Raw genomic sequence first — 19,514 nt, forward strand, 5'->3', positions numbered from 1 at the left:
ATGCGATGATAATAATTCTTGGGGGGAAAAAATGTTCCTACCATCAAATACTTTAATTCCATATTGTTGCTTTTTTTTTGGGGGGGGGGGGGGGGGGGGTTTGTTTTCGAGTTGAGCTATTTATTTCATCCTCAGTTGGTTCAGCAACACACTCCGCCAATTTGTTTTTCTCGACTCCTGGTATATGAGCTGATAGCCTAGCAGTAGAGTAGAGTAGCCAATCAGAGCACGCAATAGCTCATATCCATAATTTTTTTGCCCTTCTTAAACAGCGCTGGGTTCTGAGCACTTCACAAAGGTACCATTCGACTACTATTATTAAATGCCGACTGAGTATTCAGACACCCAACATGCTGCTTTTTGCGTACTAATAGTACACAAGTATGCATACTCGCATGCAGCCAAACTGAACAAGAAACTCCGTCAAGCCTGCAGCAGCGTGATGAAGTTTCCACATCCTGCACCCTGATTGGTTGCATGTGTTTCTTTCATGGACGAAATGTTAGAAAAGTCAAATGTGCTGCCAAAAAAAAAAGTTCCTTAATTTTTCACCCATGATGTGAAAGTGTTCATTTACAGGATAGTCTTTCAAAACATATTTTTGGATGAAAAAAAATTGTTGCAACAAATCGTGCTTTTTTTTTTTTTTTTTGCATAAAGACCTTAAAGTGCTGCTGAGCTTTCCTTGATGAGCGTCATTAGTAAAATCCAAAGTTAAATCGCGATGTTGGTCAAGTTCTGAATTCGTGTGCTTTCTCTGTGCAGGACCCACCCACTCCTCGGGGCAGTCCCTCTCACTCTCCCCCAGAGAACGGCCTGGACAAGGCCCGCGTGCTGAAGAAAGACGCCCCAAACAGTCCAGCCTCTGTGGCTTCATCTGGGAGCACGCCGTCTTCCAAACCCAAGGATCACCCTCATGTAAGAGCTGAGCACTGAACACTGACCCCCTCTGCCCTCCTGTACCTCGCTGTTATTGTAGTGACATCATAGAGATAACAGGCTCGCTGTTTCTCTGCATAGAAACCAGTTGAGTCAAGAGATTAAAAGAGAGTGCAAAGAGACAGCAGCTTTTCCTTCTTGTCTTCCTGTTTGGATGGTTCAGGAGCTTGGTTTAATCCAGATTATAATAAACTGACAGGATTTGATTGGATTAGCAAAAGAGAGAGAGAAAGAGCTCTTTGATCATCTCTGGATTTGTGCTTTTGCAGTTTTTAGCTGAGCTGCTTTGTAAATCTCGGTTCCTGATTTGTTTAGAATGATAAATCCTCGACGCCAGGCCTGAAGTCCAACACTCCCACCCCACGCAACGACGCACCCACCCCAGGAACCAGCAGTACCCCAGGACTCAGGCCCATCCCTGGACCCAAACCCCTTGGCATGGAAGTGTTGGGTAAGAACATATACATACATACATACATACATACACACACACACACACACTCGTATATAATATGTATGTTTATCTGTGTGTGTGTGTGCGCTATGATAATTTTTGAAACAAATTGCCAGTACAGTGCCTGTGATGTGCTGCTCTGTGCTTCACTAAAACTTTGTTATGCAAATTTGCCTCATTATAGTCTGGCAAACCAAATGACAGTATTAAACGTATGCGCAGCTCCCGCACTGCGGACTCCTCTGTCCTACGCCGCTCCATTTGCAATGATGGGTCACCACCCAGACATGAACGGCTCTCTCTCCAGTACAGGTGTCTACGGCCTCATCTCCCCTCAGATGAGCGCAGCGGCAGCTTACGGACGACCGCCCATGGTGAGATCCCTCCTCTCTCCCCTCCCCTCCCCTCCCCTCCTCTCTCCTCTCCCCTCCTCTCTCCTCTCCCCTTCTCTCCTATCAGCACCTGTGTATCCCGGTCACATAATCTTCCTTTAAATATCACCTTTGCATGCGTGCTGCTTGACTTGATCTTTTGAACTGGGTGTGACAGGCTTAAGACAGAAAAGTGGTGGCTGCGTGTTTTCACAAGCCTTTCGAGGGTTAGAGTGGAGATACAAGCTGTGGTATGCTGTGGTATTCAGTTGTGCAAATGTTTGTTTTCACAGCCTGGATTTGATCCACATCCTCACATGCGGGCCCCAGGTCTCCCAGCCAGCCTGACGTCCATCTCTGGAGGAAAACCGTGAGTGCCGAGTCTGTTCAAGTTGTTGCGTAGGTTACATGTAAATAGGTGTGTGCAGGTTACTAAATTCGTACAACGTCTCGCCTAACCTCTACAATTCACCTTGAAACGTTCAGAGACGGAGCCTAGTGCGGTGAAAAGCATGACTAGTATAAATGTGACCATTTTATGTAGTACAGAAAAATAGTCATAGTAAAATAAAAACACCTGAATATCCAAGATAGCTGCCGGCATTAAACACTTCAGTGCTTATGCTTATTGATTACAGTAAGCTGTTAAACACACCACTTAAACTTACTTACTTGTTAGCCACGTTAACCTCATAAAAACGAAGTAACGATTGGACATTTGGTTACTACATTTGGGGTTAAATGGGAAAAGTGTGCAGTTTTTTCTTTTATAATTTGACTAAACTATTCCTGTAAGATGGAATGCAGACTTTCCTGATCTCTTTTTTTTTCTTTCATTTTGACTTTCTGCTCCAAACAGTGCGTACTCGTTCCACGTCAGTGCAGATGGTCAGATGCAGCCCGTCCCTTTTCCTCCAGATGCGCTGATCGGACCAGGCATCCCACGCCACGCACGCCAGATTAACACGCTGAGCCATGGCGAGGTGGTCTGTGCCGTCACCATCAGCAACCCCACACGCCATGTTTACACCGGTGGCAAGGGATGTGTGAAGATCTGGGACATCAGCCAGCCTGGTAGCAAGAGCCCCGTGTCCCAACTGGACTGCCTGGTAAAGACCTGGGGCTTTAGGTTAAACGATATGTCGCTACATGAGACATGTACATAAAGTATAGGAGTTATGTAGTTGACTTTAGTCACAAGGCTACACATTAGTCAAAAGGTTGATGTTGCTTGTCCCGCCTATATAGTTTTTTTTTGTTTTGTTTTTTTTTATTAAAATTATGCAAACCTGTGGGTGAAAGCTGGCCTAGCGAGTATAGTCAACTGTGACGCTTTAACATGCTCATTTGTAAACCCTCACCATTGATTTGTACCTGTAGGACTGAACAGTCCCAGTACTTCCCATCTGTGCCGTTATGTCTGAACAGAAAAAAATTGTAAAATTGATTCCGGGGAAAATCTTACTGAAATGAAGATGTCGCAAAATGCTTCATGAATTTAATTGACTATTATTTTTCAGCGGATAAAATTTTCTGGCATGTAAAAGTGTTTATCCACAGCAGAGAGAAATGTGGGATGAAAGGACAGCATGGATGTGATGAGCTGTTCAGTGGCTATCATAAAGTGATTTAATTTGTCTGAAAGCTCCCGGTTATCGATCTGGCCTCGTGAGTGATCCAGGCTTCTGTTGTTAATCTGAAAATGTGCTGCATCCTCTCTGGAACGCCAACTAGAAACCTTTTAAAAGATGCCCCCCCCATCCCCCCATCCCCGCCTGCCTCCACTTGCACGCACTCAGCTGCAAGCTCTTATCAGCCTTTTCTCCTTCTCCAATAACCTTCATAATCACTACACTGAAAGGGAAAGGCTGGGCAAAGAAAAGATGCTTGCTCGCTCGAAACCGTGGCATTTTGTTTTCGCTTCCTCCAAAGCAGCAATTATTACAGGGAGTCGAGAAGGAGACGCTTTACAAAAGAGTGGGCGGCGAAAATTACATTAGATTACATGGTGTTCTCAGAATATTCGAGAGGAAATTTCCTTAGGGTGCTTGAACAATTGCTCCTTTATAAACTAGCACGTTTTGACTCACATTGTTCTCTTACACTCTCGCTCTCTCTTTGCCTCTCTCTCTTTGCCGTCTTTAGAACAGGGATAATTACATTCGCTCGTGTAAGCTGCTCCCAGACGGCCGCACACTGATCGTGGGTGGCGAGGCCAGCACTCTGACCATTTGGGACTTGGCCTCTCAGACGCCGCGCATCAAGGCTGAACTGACCTCATCAGCCCCAGCCTGCTACGCTCTGGCTATCAGCCCTGACGCCAAGGTCTGCTTCTCCTGCTGCAGCGATGGAAATATCGCCGTGTGGGACCTACACAACCAGACCCTTGTCAGGTGTGTGTGTGTGTGTGTGTGTGTGTCTTAAAACAAGCACGGTCATTTCTCTTTACTTACTTGAACGGTTCTTGACATTCCTGCAGTTGTGGAATAGAGATTTACTGTATTTTTATTATTAATTTGTGCTAGCAGCGCTGGTGCAAATTGTTATTCTGGATCTTTCTACTTCTATGTTTTTTAGGATGCTATTTCTCCCTCAGTTTTCAACCCATAATCACCAAATTTCACATGAAGAGTACCTCTGGGCTAAATTATGTTGCTATGACTTTTGGTGCTGATCTGGATCACTGATCTGGACTGATCCATGAAAAACGGGATTTTTATTTTATTTTTTTCAATCACTTATAACTCTGTCAATTTTCAAGATTTTTTCAATCAGGTGTTTTTAATTTTGTTCAAGACGCAACTTTTCCTCATTAAGTGTCATTCTCTATCTCTTACCATTCCAGATCTATAGAGTACGGTGACCAGACGTTCCATTTTGTAACAGCTAGCGCAAATTACTGTGACTTTAGTGACAGTCTCCTATCTAGTTTACTATTTACTGCTGGAGCTCAAACTCATTAAAAAGGCAGGAAATTGCACTAGTTAACTTTTGATGAGGCACACCTGTTAATTGAAAAGCATTCCAGGTGACTACCTCCTGAAGCTGGTTAAGACAATGTTAATAGTGTGCAAAGCATCATCAAGGGAAATGATGGCTACTTTTGAAGAATCTAAAATACAAAACGTGTGTGTGTGTGTGATATATATTGGGCGGCAGTTGAAGGCAGGGGCCTCAACGACCTGATCCCCAAACACCGCAGCTAGCTGTTGGGACATGGAATGTCACTTCACTGGGGGGGAAAGAGCCTGAGCTTGTGCGGGAGGTTGAGAGGTACCAGCTAGAGATAGTCGAGCTCACCTCCACGCACAGCTTGGACTCTGGAACCCAGCTCCTCGAGAGGGGCTGGACTCTCCACTTCTCTGGAGTCGCCCACGGTGAGCGGCGGCAGGCTGGTGTGGGCTTGCTTATAGCTCCCCAGCTCAGCCGCCATGTGTTGGAGTTTACCCCAGTGAACGAAAGGGTCGCTTCTCTGCGCCTTCGGATTGGGGAGAGGGCTCTTGCTGTTGTTTGTGCCTACGGGCCGAATAGTAGTATAGAGTATCCGGCCTTCTTGGAGTCCCTGGGAGAGGTACTGAGAGGTGCTCAGACTGGGGACTCCATTGTTCTACTGGGGGACTTCAGTGCTCACGTGGGCGATGACAATGACACCTGGAGGGGTGTGATTGGGAGGAACGGCCTCCCCAATCTGAACCCGAGTGGTGTTTTGTTATTGGACTTCTGTGCTAGTCACAGTTTGTCCATAACGAACACCATGTTCGAGCATAGGGGTGTCCATAAGTGCACGTGGCACCAGGACACCTTAGGTCGGAGGTCGATGATCGACTTTGTTGTCGTTTCATCTGATCTCCGGCCATATGTCTTGGACACTCTGGTGAAGAAAGGGGCTGAGCTGTCAACTGATCACCACCTGGTGGTGAGTTGGATCCGCTGGCGGAGGAGGAGGCCGGACAGACCTGGCAGGCCCAAACGTATGGTGAGGGTCTGCTGGGAACGTCTGGCTGAGCACTCTGTCGGGGAGGTCTTTAACTCCCACCTCCGGGAGAGCTTCTCCCAGCTTCTGAGGGAGGCGGGGGACATTGAGTCTGAGTGGACCATGCTCTCTACTTCCATTGTAGATGCGGCTGTTCGGAGCTGTGGCCGCAAGGTCTCCGGTGCCTGTCGTGGCGGCAGTCCCCGAACCCGGTGGTGGACACCGGAAGTAAGGGAGGCCGTCAAGCTGAAGAAGGAGTCCTATCAGGCCATGTTGGCCTCCGGGACTCCTGAGGCAGCTGATGGGTATTGGCAGGCCAGGCATGCCGCAGCTCGGGCAGTTGCGGAGGCAAAAACTCAGAACTGGAAGGAGTTTGGTGAGGCCATGGAGGAGGACTATCGGTCGGCCTTGAAGAAATTCTGGCAAACCGTCCGGCGCCTCAGGAGGGGGAAGCAGTACTCTGCCAACACTGTTTACAGTGCAGGTGGGGAGCTGTTGACCTCGACTGGGGACATTGTCGGGCGGTGGAAGGAATACTTCGAGGATCTCCTCAATCCCACCGTCACGTCTTCCATTGAGGAAGCGGAGGCTGATGACTCAGAGGTGGACTCGTCCATTACCCAAGCCGAAGTCACTGAGGTGGTTTGCAAGCTCCTCGGTGGCAAGGCACCGGGGGTGGACAAGATCCGCCCTGAGTATCTCAAGTCTCTGGATGTTGTGAGGCTGTCTTGGCTGACACGCCTCTGCAACATCGCGTGGTGGTCGGGGACAGTGCCTCTGGAGTGGCAGACCGGGGTGGTGGTCCCTCTTTTTAAGAAAGGGGACCGGAGAGTGTGCTCCAATTATAGGGGAATCACACTTCTCAGCCTCCCTGGGAAGGTTTACTCCAGGATACTGGAGAGGATAACTTGGCCAATAGTCGAACCTCGGATCCAGGACGAACAATGCGGTTTTCGTCCTGGTCGTGGAACACTGGACCAGCTCTATACCCTTCATAGGGTGCTCGAGGGTTCATGGGAGTTTGCCCAACCAGTCCACATGTGCCTTGTGGATCTGGAGAAGGCATTCGACCGTGTCCCTCGTGGTATTCTGTGGGGGGTGCTTCGGGAGTATGGGGTTCGGGGCTCTTTGCTAAGGGCTGTCCAGTCCCTGTACGAACGGAGCAGGAGTCTGGTTCGCACTACTGGCAGTAAGTCAGACCTGTTCCCAGTGCATGTTGGACTCCGGCAGGGCTGCCCTTTGTCACCGGTTCTGTTCATAATCTTTATGGACAGAATTTCTAGGCACAGCCATGGACCGGAAGGAATCCTGTTTGGGAACCACAGGATTTCATCTCTGCTTTTTGCGGATGATGTTGTCCTGTTGGCATCTTCAAACCAGGACCTTCAGCATGCACTGGGGCAGTTTGCAGTCGAGTGTGAAGCAGCTGGGATGAGAATCAGCACCTCCAAGCCCGAGGCCATGGTTCTTGACCGGAAAAGGGTGGCTTGCCCTCTCCAGGTTGGTGGAGAAGTCCTGCCTCAAGTGGAGGAGTTTAAGTATCTCGGGATCTTGTTCACGAGTGAGGGAAGGATGGAGCGTGAGAGCGACAGGCGGATCGGTGCAGCCTTCGCAGTGATGCGGTCGCTTTACCGGTCCGTTGTGGTGAAGAAGGAGGTGAGCCAAAAGGCGAAGCTCTCGATTTACCAGTCGATCTATGTTCCGACTCTCACCCATGGTCATGAGCTTTGGGTAATGACCGAAAGAACAAGATCGTGGATACAAGCGGCCGAAATGAGTTTCCTTCGCAGGGTGGCTGGGTGCTCCCTTAGAGATAGGGTGAGAAGCACAGTCACTCGGGAAGAGCTGGGAGTAGAACTGCTACTCCTCCACATCGAGAGGAATCAGCTGAAGTGGCTCGGGCATCTTTTTCGGATGCCTCCTGGACGCCTTCCTGGGGAGGTGTTCCAGGCATGTCCTCCCGGGAGGAGGCCCCGGGGAAGACCCAGGACACGCTGGAGGGACTATGTCTCTCGGCTGGCCTGGGAATGCCTCGGTGTTCTTCCCGAGGAGCTAGCCGAGGTGTCTGGGGAGAGCGAAGTTTGGGCTTCCATGCTCAGACCCGGCCCCGCGACCCGGCCCCGGATAAGCGGATGAAGACGAGACGAGATATATAATTTTTTTTTTAACCATATAATTCTAAATATGTTCCGTATGTTATTTCATAGTTTTGATGTCTTGACTATTGTCCTACAATGCAGAAAATAGAAAATACAGAAAAACCTATGAAAGAGTAGAGTAGGAGTGTCCAAACTTTTAACTGGAGATATACATATCTCGGGGCGGCACGGTGGTGTAGTGGTTAGCGCTGTCGCCTCACAGCAAGAAGGTCCAGGTTCGAGCCCTGTGGCCGGCGAGGGCCTTTCTCTGTAGAGTTTGCATGTTCTCCCCGTGTCCGCGTGGGTTTCCTCCGGGTGCTCCGGTTTCCCCCACAGTCCAAAGACATGCAGGTTAGGTTAACTGGTGACTCTAAATTGACCGTAGGTGTGAATGTGAGTGTGAATGGTTGTCTGTGTCTATGTGTCAGCCCTGTGATGACCTGGCGACTTGTCCAGGGTGTACCCCGCCTTTCGCCCGTAGTCAGCTGGGATAGGCTCCAGCTTGCCTGCGACCCTGTAGAACAGGATAAAGCAGCTACAGATAATGAGATGAGATATACATATCTCACTAGTACTCAGTTTAGAAAGTGCTGACAAAGTGAGAAATAATTTTGTCCTGCTGCTGGTTCTACAGGCAGTTCCAGGGTCACACAGATGGCGCGAGCTGTATAGACATCTCTCACGACGGCACCAAGCTGTGGACAGGTGGCCTGGACAACACCGTCCGCTCCTGGGACCTGAGAGAGGGACGACAGCTCCAGCAGCATGACTTCACCTCACAGGTAGGACGCATAAATACCTAGTTACACATGTAACCATGACAGGACAGAAAAAGTTAGTTATTTGATCATGATGATATTGAGTGCACACCATGCTCTGTAGGTTCAACAATATGTAACTAGCAAAGCCAGACTTCTAGAGAGCCGTTTCAGCAACTTGTCCAAGAACTGCTTTCTTTTATATTCAGTTTCATAATCTTCATAGTAATTTGATGACCAGCCTTAGATATTGCTCATCTCAGAAGATTCTCAGATGATTCTGAAGCTTGTGGCCAGAAAAGTGAGAGTGAGCGTATGATGTGTGAGAACAACCACTTGTGACCTTACTTTTGCAGATCTTCTCTCTGGGTTACTGTCCGACTGGCGAGTGGTTGGCTGTAGGGATGGAGAGCAGCAACGTGGAGGTTCTCCACCACACCAAACCAGACAAATACCAGCTACACCTGCATGAGAGCTGCGTGCTCTCCCTCAAATTCGCCTACTGCGGTAAGGCATCAGATTATATCTTTTTGCAGCTTTTTTTTTGGTTTTCCATTGATTGCCTTTTTTGCATGCACAAAGCTGCTCTGGTAAGCTATTCGCACACAAAACAGAAGTCGGTGCTTTGAATGGAAATGCCTCCATCACCTTGCTTCTGTCCTTGGCCATCTGAGTGTTTCCTTTCAGTGCAGTGAGAGTGCACAAGTGTGTTCTCTCTCCTCGCATTAACTCTTGATGTTTCCGCTCTGAAGGTAAATGGTTTGTGAGCACGGGGAAGGATAATCTGCTGAATGCCTGGAGGACGCCGTACGGCGCCAGCATTTTCCAGGTATGTGACTCAATAACCAACTCGCTCTCATTCGCATTGCAGTGTGGTCCCAATGGGACTGAGACTGACGTGTTCTTTAGGATAAGCCATAAAGCCGGGATGGGAATTTCGAAGCTTTTAACATGCTGACTGGGAAGAGTGGAGGTGGGAATGTGATGTGTGAGAAGCAGGAGGTTGAATCTTATCTTAGCCGTTGTCAGAGTTTGACACATTTGAAACACTTCAGTTTTTAGTAATGACCAGAACAGAAGCTTGTATATTTGAGAAGCAAAAGAGATTTGTTGTTATTTATAGCATTATTGTTGTTTATAACATAGCACTGTAGAATTCTCAAATTTCATTGGTCAGTAGGATTTGATTAACAGCAGCTCTGATAGTATTGCCAACAAATCAGATTTTTATCAGTGCTCTCATTAATTAATTATTGTTTCTATAGTAACCGTTATAGATCTCAAAGAGATAAAAAGATATAGAAGGCTTCAAAAGACAACTTAAGATTTTTCTTTTTGATTTAAACGTTGTGCATGTATATTGTGAAAAAAAAAATATATATATATATATATATATTTTTTTTTAATTAATATATTTTTCCATTTTCATGATATTTTTCTTAGTTGATTTTATGTGTTATATAAAATATATTTAAGTTATTTCACAAAATCTCGTCATACATGAGCTGATAGCTAATGAGGCATGTAGTGCCGAGTTGGCTATAAGCAACGTATGACGAGATTGAGTGGAATAACGGTTTTATTCTATCCACATTCACTGGATTTTGAGAAACGGAGCATTTTTATTTTTTGCAAATTCGATAAATAAAAACTTTATACAAAACATCTGACAAAATAATTTCTGCTTAGAATGTAAACAAACCGGCAAAATGACAGGAGCAGTTTGTGAAAAATGCTATAATAATTATTGAAAAATAAAAAGATACTTTTATTCCATATTTTGTTGCTTTTTTGGGGGGGTTTGTTTTCAAGTAGAGTTTTTTATTTTGTCCTCAGTTGGTTCAGCAACACGCGCTGCCATTTTGTTTTTCTCTACTCATGGTATATGAGCTGATATCCTAGTAGAGTAGCCAATCAGAGCACATGATTGCTCATATCTAGTGAATGTGGATAGAATTATATATAATTTATATTAATATATTTGTGTGTATGTGTTTTATATATATATATATATATATATATATATATATATATATATATATATATATATATATATAGTGTGTGTGTGCATATTTAAAATATATAAAATTGTGTGTGTCTGTGTGTAAGGGCATTGATCATTTTTTGGAATGCACGATTATTATTATTATTATTATTATTATTATTATTATTATTAACAGTGAATTCACAGGGACTTGTACATCATATAGTTATGTAAATATTCATTACATCCATGATTGGGTTTTCTGTGAGACCTTTATTTTGCATTTTTGTAAACACTCTCCACTGTCAGCTACTTTTATTTTGTCTTACTAACTTCAAGAGAGAAAAAAAGAGACTGGTGAGGAAATTACTTTTGTCATTTCCTCACCAGTTATAATATAAACGATACTAGGGACTAACTGGTTGCGCAGATGTTAAACATTAAATGTAACTATAACTGGATAAAAAGTACTGTACATGATGATCTTTTAATGACTAAAAATTGTAATTGTTGGCAAATTGCTGTAGTATAAGAGGAATAGAAGTCTTTGGGGCATGGTGTTATTGGATAATAATCTCAACACCCGGTCCGGCCATTAATTATTTTCCTTTAACATCATGCCCGGTCGTGATTTATTCCTTGCTTAATATAATAATTAAACCCCGAAATGAGCTCTGGTTAAGGCAGTGTGGGCTGATTTAGTTTCCTGATCATGGTGGTCATGTTTCATTTCCATTTCTTTAACAGTCAAAGGAGTCCTCATCTGTCCTGAGCTGTGACATCTCTGCTGATGACAAGTACATTGTGACAGGATCTGGTGACAAGAAGGCCACAGTGTATGAAGTCATTTACTAGCTTTAGGAGCGATCCACTAAATCCAAGGACCTGTGACCAGAGCTTTTCTCGGGCTTGTTAACAGTGGACACTGAGTGATCCCTTCCCCTTCCTCCAAAGACCTCCAAGATATGGAACAATGCTGAGGTTATATTTCAACTGGGAATTAATGTGATGTTTTTTGATCTTTTTTTTTTTTGTGATACTGGACTCGTCTGCTACAGGATCTTTTGGAGAGACTGCTCAACAAATCTGAGGACCGCTCACGGACGGCACTAAAGAAGTACATATTGTCTTGCCTTTAACATTCGGTCTGGTCATGAGATTCTCCGGGTGTGTGTGCCTATTCCTTCAGTCATTAGTCCTCGATTCTCTGCTTTGTTTTAAAGAAAAGCAACTGATCTGTGATGCAACATGAAGCAGTGCTTCATTTTTAGCCTCCTGCTCCCTGGACGACTTGTGAAAAGTGTATATATGGAGTAATAAAAACATTTTATAAATATATATGATTATATATATATATTTCCTTGTCCTGGTATACTTGTGATGGGTTTTCTTTGTCCTCATGTCCTTGATGCTTGATAAACAAACCGTAGATTAGGACCTACTTTTTTTAAAGGTGGATTTGTCTTTTTGTTTCGATTTTTGTAAGCAGACTCTCTGGGTTGCCAATTAATGGTCCACTTCTGGGTGGACATGATGTTGAGATGTTGAACAAGGACCTTTTAAAAGCTTGGCTGGTTTGGTTTGGACGTTAAAGGTATACCGCAGTGGCCATGGATGATGCATTTTGGACATTGTAGATGGTAGTTTCAGGGGCAATGCCAAATAGCGTTAGACTCAGCCAAGTCTGGAGAACACCCAGAGGAACGTGGGAAGATGTTTGTAAATTAAAACCAATATTAAACTTGGACAGTTAACTAACTGTACTGATTTGTCTATTCCTTTGGCCTCATTTGATGTCTCATTGATCTCACTGGAAGTGGGTGGGCGGGGCTGAGGCAGGTAAGGTCTTGGCTGTTAGTCGGTCACTCACCTTTTTTCTTTCTTTCTTTTTTTTTTTTAAATATACACACGATGAAGAAACATTGTCGCTGCTCTCTGATTTGAGCGGGTTCCTGTGTGAAGAGCACAAGATCACGAGTGTTTTCACAACCTGCTCTTGACTGCAATGATGGGCTGAAGCATGCTGCTTTGTGTGGGAGTATGTTTAAGCAAGAGAGGAACTTTTGAAATGTAATCCAAGCCATTCAGACTGATGTGTATTTGCACTACTGTAGAAGCAGCATTGGGTCCAGATCCTCCTGTTTTGTTTTGTTTTTGTTGTTTTTTGTGCAGTGCTCCTTACTTCACCCCAAATTGTGTAGCAATCTGTTTCAACACTGTTACCAATTCAATAAACTTTTAAAAATAAAAATCCACTCGCGACTCATCGTGAACAGCTTTGGTTTTTGGATGAATAACTTGTAGATGATTTCCTTTTGTTAACTATTAAACTCTCTGATTTTTCTTCTGCGTGCATTAAAAATGAATGAATGCACCAGAATGTCGTAACAAAACACCAATATCTCAATTTTACCACAGAAATGTTTATTTGCTGTAAGGTTTTGAGGACATGAAATCTAATCGCAGCAAACAAATAACGACTGTGAGATTGTTTAAACTGCCTAAGCAGCTGAAAGGAGACGAAATTGGAGGCTAATCAGACTTGTAGTTGAAAATAAGCACTGGAAAGATAAATCATGTGGGAAATAAATGATTGAGCAGTTAAATGGGTCGCATCAGTAAATAAAACAAGCAAAGCCTAATTTTCTGACTAATAACACGGAGTGTGTTATGCTGGAAAGCTGTGAGTTGTTACTTCTCATTAGCCACATTATCATTTTGTATGTTTTTCTTTCGTTAAACCATTTAATTAATTTATTTTCCTAGTACATGAGTTTTATTGACAGCCCACTATTTAGACGCAACCAGTGGAAAAAATGTTTAAGACCCTAGTTACACTCATCGGCCACTTTATTAGAAACACCCATCCACCTGTTGTTTTATGCAGTTCTTTAATCAGCCAATCCCTTGAGAGCAGCACAATGCATCAAATCATGTAGATACAAATCAAGAGCTTCAGCTAATTCATGTTCACTTCAAACATCAGAATGGGAAACATTGTGATCTCAAAGTGTGACTCTCTTTCACTGTGGTAAGGGTGTTGGTTTGATCCAGATAGACTGGTTTGAGTATTTCAGAAACTGCTGATCTCCTGGGGTTTTCACACACAGCAGTCTCTCGAGTTTACACAGAATGGTGCGAGGGGGTAAAAAAATATGAGTGAGTGAGTGACAGTTCTGTGGGTGAAAACAAACGCTTTGTTGATAAGAGAGGTCAGAGAAAATGGACAGATTGGTTTGAGCTACCAGGAAGGATATAGTAACTCATATAATCACTCTTTACAACCGTGGTGAGCAGAAAAGCATCTCGGCATACAACAGCAGAACAGAAGATCATACTGGGTTCCACTCCTGCCAGCCAAGAACAGGAACCTTAGATTCAAGAACAAGTTCCTACTAAAGTGGCCGGTGAGTGTGTGTTTCATTTTATTGCATGAACAAACAGTAAACAAAATATAAACAGCAAAACCTTTATTTTCTTATAGAACATTACTCTTTGTTACATTTACACTACCGTTCAAAAGTTTGGGGTCACCCAGACAATTTTGTGTTTTCCATGAAAAGTCACACTTTTATTTACCACCATAAGTTGTAAAATGAATAGAAAATATAGTCAAGACATTTTTCTGGCCATTTTGAGCATTTAATCGACCCCACAAATGTGATGCTCCAGAAACTCAATCTGCTCAAAGGAAGGTCAGTTTTATAGCTTCTCTAAAGAGCTAAACTGTTTTCAGCTGTGCTAACATGATTGTACAAGGGTTTTCTAATCATCCATTAGCCTTCTGAGGCAATGAGCAAACACATTGTACCATTAGAACACTGGAGTGAGAGTTGCTGGAAATGGGCCTCTATACACCTATGGAGATATTGCACCAAAAACCACACATTTGCAGCTAGAATAGTCATTTACCACATTAGCAATGTATAGAGTGGATTTCTGATTAGTTTAAAGTGATCTTCATTGAAAAGAACAGTGCTTTTCTTTCAAAAATAAGGACATTTCAAAGTGACCCCTAACTTTTGAACGGTAGTGTACATCATGTAAATTGTTGCAAAAACACCTTTTTTTGTTGTTGCTGCTGTTTTTCTAAGATAGGTCTCCTGGACAGGTCTAAAAAGTCGTTCCCACACCATGCCCTGGTTTTCCCAGGCAGTCTCTCATCCCAGTACTAACCAGGCCCTTAAAGCGCATTGGGCGGTGCCGATCTCCATAGTCCTCAGCCTCTCGCCTATACAGCTAGGATTACAGTGGGTGACCAGTCATCTGGTAACTGCGAGAGTTTGACTTCCCACTCACATCTGTATTGCAGTAGGTACCATTTTTATGATGGTCTTTGGTATGACCCAACCATGAGAAGAACTCACAATCTCCTGATCAAGAGGAGGACAAGCTAACCACTAGGCCAGCTCGCGATCTCCTAGACAGGTACCATGTTATAACTTATTTTGGTTAGGATTAAGTGGCAGGTCGGTAATGTTATGCTGTGTGTTTATAGCAAATTCTGACACAAATTGTCCAGCAGAATAAAACGAAAAGTTCTGCTAAACTGGGTAACAAACTGGCTTGGAATAATGTGTTGAATTAAGTCTTTAAATAAATATGTTGGTCAAACATTAGAGGTATACTGTTTACTTTAAACTTGTTTTCTTCCTGTGCATTGGCATGTCACTGTTTTAGGCATTTCTTGTAGACATTGTGACTTACTTGCATTCAGTGCTGTGATTCATTTCCGTTTTAAAATAGTGAAACTCGCGTTTCCAACTGTGTTTACCAGTACAATAACACAACGACACGTCCTTCAGGTATCCCCCTGTTTCTATCAGCTATTTATACAAGTTATGTATGAAATTGGTATTTTCTTGCCTTCATACTAGTATGAAGCTTGGTATGTTTGATCAAGCATACAGTTTGAAGCCTTTCTTCAGCTTGCAAGTATTTTTACATATCTGATGAACTCTTGCAGACACTGATTGATTGATTATGAAATACAGCCATTGTGAGTGCAGTGAAAGAACTGGAAACACAGCGCTGAGCACTAAAAAGAACATGGATGTGTTTGGGCATTGAGCTCGCTGATTCCCAGAACATTCTGGGGACATTTCCAATCCATCTTATATAGTTCCCCAAAACATACAGTGGTGATTGAAAGTTTGTGAACCCTTTAGAATTTTCTATATATTTCTGCATAAATATGACCTAAAACATCATCAGATTTTCACACAAGTCCTAAAAGTAGATAAAGAGAACCCAGTTAAACAAATGAGACAAAAATATTATACTTGGTCATTTATTTATTGAGGAAAATGATCCAATATTACATATCTGTGAGTGGCAAAAGTATATGAACTTTTGCTTTCAGTATCTGGTGTGACCCCCTTGTGTAGCAATAACCGCAACTAAACGTTTCCGGTAACTGTTGATCAGTCCTGCACACCGGCTTGGAGGAATTTTAGCCCATTCCTCCTTACAGAACAGCTTCAACTCTGGGATGTTGGTGGGTTTCTTCACATGAACTGCTTGCTTCAGGTCCTTCCACAACATTTTGATTGGCTTAAGGTCAGGACTTTGACTTGGCCATTCCAAAACATTAACTTTATTCTTCTTTAACCATTCTTTGGTAGAACGACTTGTGTGCTTAGGGTCGTTGTCTTGCTGCATGACCCACCTTCTCTTGAGATTCAGTTCATGGACAGATGTCCTGACATTTTCCTTTAGAATTCACTGGTATAATTCAGAATTCATTGTTCCATCAATGATGGCAAGCCGTTCTGGCCCAGATGCAGCAAAACAGGCCCAAACCATGATACTACCACCACCATGTTTCACAGATGGGATAAGGTTCTTATGCTGGAATGCAGTGTTTTCCTTTCTCCAAACATAACGCTTCTCATTTGAACCAAAAAGTTCTATTTTGGTCTCATCCGTCCACAAAACATTTTTCCAGTAGCCTTCTGGCTTGTCCATGTGATCTTTAGCAAACTGCAGATGAGCAGCAATGTTCTTTTTGGCTTTCTCCTTGCAACCCTGCCATGCACACCATTGTTGTTCAGTGTTCTCCTGATGGTGGACTCATGAACATTAACATTAGCCAATGTGAGAGAGGCCTTCAGTTGCTTAGAAGTTACCCTGGGGTCCTTTGTGACCTCGCCGACTATTACACACCTTGCTCTTGGAGTGATGTTTGTTGGTCGACCACTCCTGGGGAGGGTAACAATGGTCTTGAATTTCCTCCATTTGTACACAATCTGTCTGACTGTGGATTGGTGGAGTCCAAACTCTTTAGAGATGGTTTTGTAACCTTTTCCAGCCTGATGAGCATCAATAACGCTTTTTCTGAGGTCCTCAGAAATCTTCGTTCGTGCCATGATACACTTCCACAAATGTGTTGTGAAGATCAGACTTTGATAGATCCCTGTTCTTTAAATAAAACAGGGTGCCCACTCACACCTGATTGTCACCCCATTGATTGAAAACACCTGACTCTAATTTCACCTTCAAATTAACTGCTAATCCTAGAGGTTCACATACTTTTGCCACTCACAGATATGTAATATTGGATCATTTTCCTCAATAAATAAATGAACAAGTATAATATTTTTGTCTCATTTGTTTAACTGGGTTCTCTTTATCTACTTTTAGGACTTGTGTGAAAATCTGATGACGTTTTAGGTCATATTTATGCAGAAATATAGAAAATTTTAAAGGGTTCACAAACTTTCAAGCACCACTGTACAAACCTAAAAGCAACCTTTGGTGAACTTTGATAATGTTCTGTAAGAAAAAGTGACAAGAACGGTCTCTGAATGTTAGTTTGTGGTTACAAAATACAACTCCTAAAAGCAGCCTTTGGTGAACATTCACTGTTAGTTGTCATATAACCATAAGACAGTGTTGAAAGTTTCAGGAACAGCGCTTTAAAAAAAAATAAAAACAGATCTACAAGTAGTAACCTCACTGGTAAACTCGCAACACTGCACCGTCGATCCCGAGAGGCAGGGTGTTATGCACAGCTGCATAACACGCATGGTAACAAATGATATGTTTACTTCATGACTATGCATGGAACGTATAGTCATGAAGTAAACATATCATTTGAATGTTTTTGTAATTTACATAGTAAATCCTTTAACGATTAAATTCTGCACACTGTCCAAGTGAATGGGTTTATAATGGTAAGTAACTATTGCTGCAGGTTTGCATATTTGCATGTTGCAGATTGGGAAACCTTCATGTGGTTAAATTTTGACATTTTATATAAGGCATAACTTGTGTATGAAAACTACAGGCTTTCCTGAGCTCAAATACTATTTTCATGTATCTCAAACAGAACTAAAGATTGACAATTTTAAAATGGTTTACAATGAGAAATGGGTTCTTGATTTGATGATTAGCATTATCCAAATCAGGCTCGGTCTCATCACCTGAGGTAAAAGTCCCTCCTGGCATTTAAACACAAGCCTCGTGGTTATCTTTTCACTTGACTGATCTCTGTTCAAATCAGGAAATAACTGATGGTTACTTCAGACATTTTGACAGCTTGCCTGATTACAGGAATTGATTAGGCTTGTCTTTTTCACAATGGCATGTTGCTGTTCAGCTTCATCAAATTGTGCTGTAAGAAAAGTTCACTTAGCCAGCAAGGTATGAGATGTTGAGGCATACTGACTGCATTTATCGCTGGCTACTTACCCGAGATTATTTTTGTAGGTAGATGCCAGCGCAAGGTTAGAGAGTAACCTAAATAATGAGACCGTCAATGACAGCTCACTCCGGCGCCGTCTAGTCCAGAAGGAACGATCTAAAGTGGGCCACCTTGCGCAATAAATGTTGCAAGCTATGTACACTATATACAAGCTATATATAGAAGCCGTATACACCCTAGGCATACCGACCTATTTGCCAGAAAGAATCCAAAACGGCAAGGAATTGACTGAGAAAAAGCGATTTTTGTTGAACTGCTCATGAAGGCTTAATTAGTCCATAAATTCTTTAATAATTATAATTAAGCAAATCTAGGTAGAAGTTATACCGGTATGCACCCTAGGTACCCCTACCTTTGTGCCAGAAAGGATCAAAATCGGTGAAGAATTGAGGGATAAGAAGCGATTTCTGTGGAAACTGTCGTTAGGGCTTAATTACTCCCTATCTTCATTATTAACTGCAATTATGCAAGTTTGAGTAGAAGCTATATGCATCCCAGGCAGACCTACCTTCCTGCCAAAAAGAATAAAAATCAGTGAAGAATTGACAGAGAAGAAGTGATTTCCATGAAATGTGGACGATGCCGGCCGGACTACAGATGCCGGACAACAGACAACACATGATGGCATAAACTCATCGACTGTTGGCCGGATGAGCGAATAATAATAATTTTTAAAATGTTCATTATTTTGGTAAAATATTTTTGTTTTCTAAAAGCAAAGGTGTAAATATTATTGGCAGAAAAACTGGTCAAAGCCAATTCATCATTTATATTTAGATTTGAAATTATATGAATATGATCTTTTGATCAGCAGACAAACTCGTTTATCTTGAGTTATTAGATAATTGAGCGGCTTTCAAAGTTTTAAGTGATGACTGTCGTTCAAGAGAGAGAAGAAAGACATGGAGGGAATGCACTGGGAGTTTGTGTCATAAGTATATATCCCAACATGGTGTCAGGCTGTTAAAAAGACTGATAGGGAATGTTGAGACATAGCTCTGTGTGTGTATAAGAGAGAGAGAGAGAGAGAGAGAGAGAGAGAGAGAGATTCCTCTGGCTCAGCTCTGTTTTATAACCACTGAACTAGCTGACTCAGACTTTGTCTTGTCCTCTTCCTCCTGACAAAAGCTCACAGACACATTAACACACACATGTACTGGGCAGTGGCTGAAAGATTAAGATTGCCAGTACC

The 19,514-nt window shown here is 43.0% G+C and overlaps 1 protein-coding gene and 1 long non-coding RNA gene across 13 annotated transcripts in view; both read left to right on the forward strand.

Annotated features, from left to right (window-relative positions):
* Positions 1-12,872, forward strand: part of tle3b (TLE family member 3, transcriptional corepressor b) — a 61,510-nt gene extending 48,638 nt beyond the window's left edge. For all 12 annotated transcript variants that reach the window (XM_060911528.1, XM_060911529.1, XM_060911530.1 and 9 more), the window contains 10 exons: positions 766-918; positions 1,255-1,390; positions 1,616-1,767; positions 2,058-2,134; positions 2,624-2,873; positions 3,910-4,157; positions 8,510-8,657; positions 8,990-9,140; positions 9,386-9,462; positions 11,365-12,872. In XM_060911528.1, coding sequence (XP_060767511.1) covers positions 766-918; positions 1,255-1,390; positions 1,616-1,767; positions 2,058-2,134; positions 2,624-2,873; positions 3,910-4,157; positions 8,510-8,657; positions 8,990-9,140; positions 9,386-9,462; positions 11,365-11,472 — 1,500 coding nt within the window. In that variant the 3' untranslated portion in view covers positions 11,473-12,872. The remainder of the gene's footprint in view (positions 1-765; positions 919-1,254; positions 1,391-1,615; positions 1,768-2,057; positions 2,135-2,623; positions 2,874-3,909; positions 4,158-8,509; positions 8,658-8,989; positions 9,141-9,385; positions 9,463-11,364) is intronic.
* Positions 12,873-13,752: 880 nt separating this feature from the next.
* LOC132874929 (uncharacterized) overlaps positions 13,753-19,514 on the forward strand; it is a 32,815-nt gene continuing 27,053 nt past the window's right edge. The window contains exons 1-2 of the long non-coding RNA XR_009651730.1: positions 13,753-14,024; positions 14,716-15,045. This is a non-coding gene — a long non-coding RNA (uncharacterized LOC132874929). The remainder of the gene's footprint in view (positions 14,025-14,715; positions 15,046-19,514) is intronic.

Source organism: Neoarius graeffei, chromosome 27 (genome assembly GCF_027579695.1).
Source record: "Neoarius graeffei isolate fNeoGra1 chromosome 27, fNeoGra1.pri, whole genome shotgun sequence".
Classification (NCBI taxonomy): domain Eukaryota; kingdom Metazoa; phylum Chordata; class Actinopteri; order Siluriformes; family Ariidae; genus Neoarius; species Neoarius graeffei.